Here is a 2585-nt window from a genome sequence, read left to right on the forward strand (position 1 = left end):
CCACCCCCCCCCCCCCCCCCTCCTTGTGTTCTTTCTAGTCTCCCTGCTGCTACGTATTGTTTTCCAAACTAAAATTTGATATTCTCCAGGGAAGAAACTACCTGAGTATCCTGCAGAGGAAGAGGAGGTTTTGCTACTCTTGGAGCGTGTAACGGAAGCCAAAAGGATCTCACTGATGGTATTTCTCTCTTCAGTGTTTTCTTTTCTAGGGGATGGGGGCAGGAGGGGGTTACTTCAGTCGGCGGGAAGCACCTAGGTGGTTAACTTGTGCATGCATGGGTTAAAGCTCTTACTTCAGCCAATTAAATAAAGTGAAATGAGCCCTATTACTATTATTAATTTCCCTTTTATAACGAGACAGTTTGGATTTGGCTTATTTTAGGTGTTTTTAAGCCAAAAATCAAAAGTTAGAAATCCAAACTTATGGCTTTTGACTTGTATATAAGCCATAAGCTATAAGCCCATCCAAACAGGCTCTTAAAATACTAGTTGAATTCTCCTTGTTCACCATTTTCATTAGGCTCAGGTGTTAATGTAACAAGGTAGAGCTAGTAGTGCGAAACATATTTTGCTTTGAGTGTGTATTGGAGGTAGAGCTATTATTCACAACATGCGTCTCTTATGTGCTTTTCTCAGTCAGAGAATGTTGTTCGAGGTGACATACATGTAAACGACTTTCTCCACGAGTATCTTATAGTTGCTCATATTCATGATGCTTGCATGCTGATACACTATATTGCTCTTGACTCCAAAAATATTGCCACACCTGAGTCGGATCCTCAAAAAATGCACTACTTTTGAACAGGATCCAACCCCCTCTCCCCCCCTTCCCCGTCCCTTGTGTTATTAGATACTAACTAACATATGCGACCCATGTTGATGCAGAAAATCAAAGAAACTGGTGGGAAAAGGAAACACAGAGGTGGTGGAGATGATGATGACAATGAGGAGGTTCATAAATACTTGGGAGTTAAGAAGGGGAAGCAATCAAAGAAGCCAAAGAGAAAATGAGGGAATTAATGTGCAAACTAATTTAGCAATTGTTAGTCCAATTTTGACTTGGTTATTTATTTTATTATTGTTACTCATTTGGGGGACTGTAATTTGACATTTCTACGATCCTATAACATACTGTAAAAGAAATTTTTGTATCTTGTAATATTATATGTCATGTCATTCTTATAAAGAGTTGTCATCAAGCATATAATTGAAAATGTGACTAATTGAATATATAAATATGATATAGAATGAAGTGAAGGGTTATGCTAATTCATTTCCATATGAATCTACACTTTTGTGCTGAACAAGGATAGCTCTGCCACTACTTCATGTGTGATGTCTTGTTGAAAAAATTATGAGCACGCCATGTGGCAAATTGAAATTGCTAGATAAATGTCTTTTTTTGTTGATGAAAGAAAGATGATTTTGCATAAAAGGATAAAAAAGAAAATGACTCCTTTGCCCCACTATTTTAGAGGTGTTTTAGAAATATCTGCAATCTAGTAAATATCTCTTATTAGGTAACAATATTGATTTCATGTCTGATTTTCATAAATACCCTTTCTAGAAAGTGCTTTTTTGGTATTCTTTAGTTTGTTCTTTTTGTTTTTGTTGTCAATAATAATATTTACGGTTGTTATATAAAAAAAAAAAATTAATACGCCAAAAATATTATCATCCCTTTAAAATATTATTGAAAAAATTAAGCTATTATCCATTGCCCACTTGTCAAAATAAGAAATTCCACAAGTTGGATAAAAACTTGTTAAAATTCAAAATTCAAAACAAAAAAATCCTTCAATTCCTCAAAACCCATAAATCATTAAAAAAAAATTGTAACAATATTATTAATCATGGAAGTGTATACTATGATAAGCATTGTCCTCCTTTCTGCATTTATCATTTTAGTTATTTTCATAACTTTCTGTCAAAACAACAAAAATAATAGCGCGCCTCAGGACATTGAGGCGCGCGCAAAAAGTAGAGTTTCAACCCGTCACACATATGATGCAGCCGATGGAGATGATGGAGGAGGGACCACACACGGGAACAACGACAATGGTGGTTCTACCGTTGTGGCTAGTGTCATCGCTACAACGGCACTAAACACCATAGCTATTGATGGAGGAGGCAGTTATCAAGGTAATGCAGGCAGCTAAACACCATATAAATTGATGCTAACGTAGGTGGTGGAGGACATGGAGGGCGGAGGCAATGGGGTTGAATACGTCAAAATTTGTAATTTAACTACATTTTTTTAGGAAAATGTTTAGCTTTCATGTGGCTAGGATTTTTTTTTTGTTAACCGTACTATTACCTTGAGTTGTTCAACTAATAGTTTTGTGAAATAGGTTGTGGTGGAGATTTTAAAGTAACGTATCCTCATATATTTTAAGGAAAAAATAAGTAATTTTTAAATTTATAATTTTAAATATGTTAAAATATTTTTGTGACTATACAAATTTGATTAAAAATCTGATTGAAAAATAACTAAAATTTGTAAACAAATTTAAAATGCTCATGGCGGAGGTAATGACGTGTGGATGTGGTTGAATGAATCATTTTTTTTAATTTGACTATATATA

The 2585-nt window shown here is 34.7% G+C and overlaps 1 protein-coding gene across 4 annotated transcripts in view; it reads left to right on the forward strand.

Moving 5' to 3' along the window:
- The window catches only part of LOC102578159 (DEAD-box ATP-dependent RNA helicase 10), an 11045-nt gene extending 9859 nt beyond the window's left edge, over nucleotides 1-1186 (forward strand). For all 4 annotated transcript variants that reach the window (XM_006359963.2, XM_006359964.2, XM_015314660.1 and 1 more), the window contains exons 13-14: nucleotides 90-178; nucleotides 886-1186. In XM_006359963.2, the coding sequence (XP_006360025.1) occupies nucleotides 90-178; nucleotides 886-1011 (215 nt within the window). In that variant the 3' untranslated portion in view covers nucleotides 1012-1186. The remainder of the gene's footprint in view (nucleotides 1-89; nucleotides 179-885) is intronic.
- Nucleotides 1187-2585: the final 1399 nt, after the last annotated feature.

This window comes from Solanum tuberosum, unplaced genomic scaffold (genome assembly GCF_000226075.1).
Source record: "Solanum tuberosum cultivar DM 1-3 516 R44 unplaced genomic scaffold, SolTub_3.0 scf00312, whole genome shotgun sequence".
Lineage (NCBI taxonomy): Eukaryota > Viridiplantae > Streptophyta > Magnoliopsida > Solanales > Solanaceae > Solanum > Solanum tuberosum.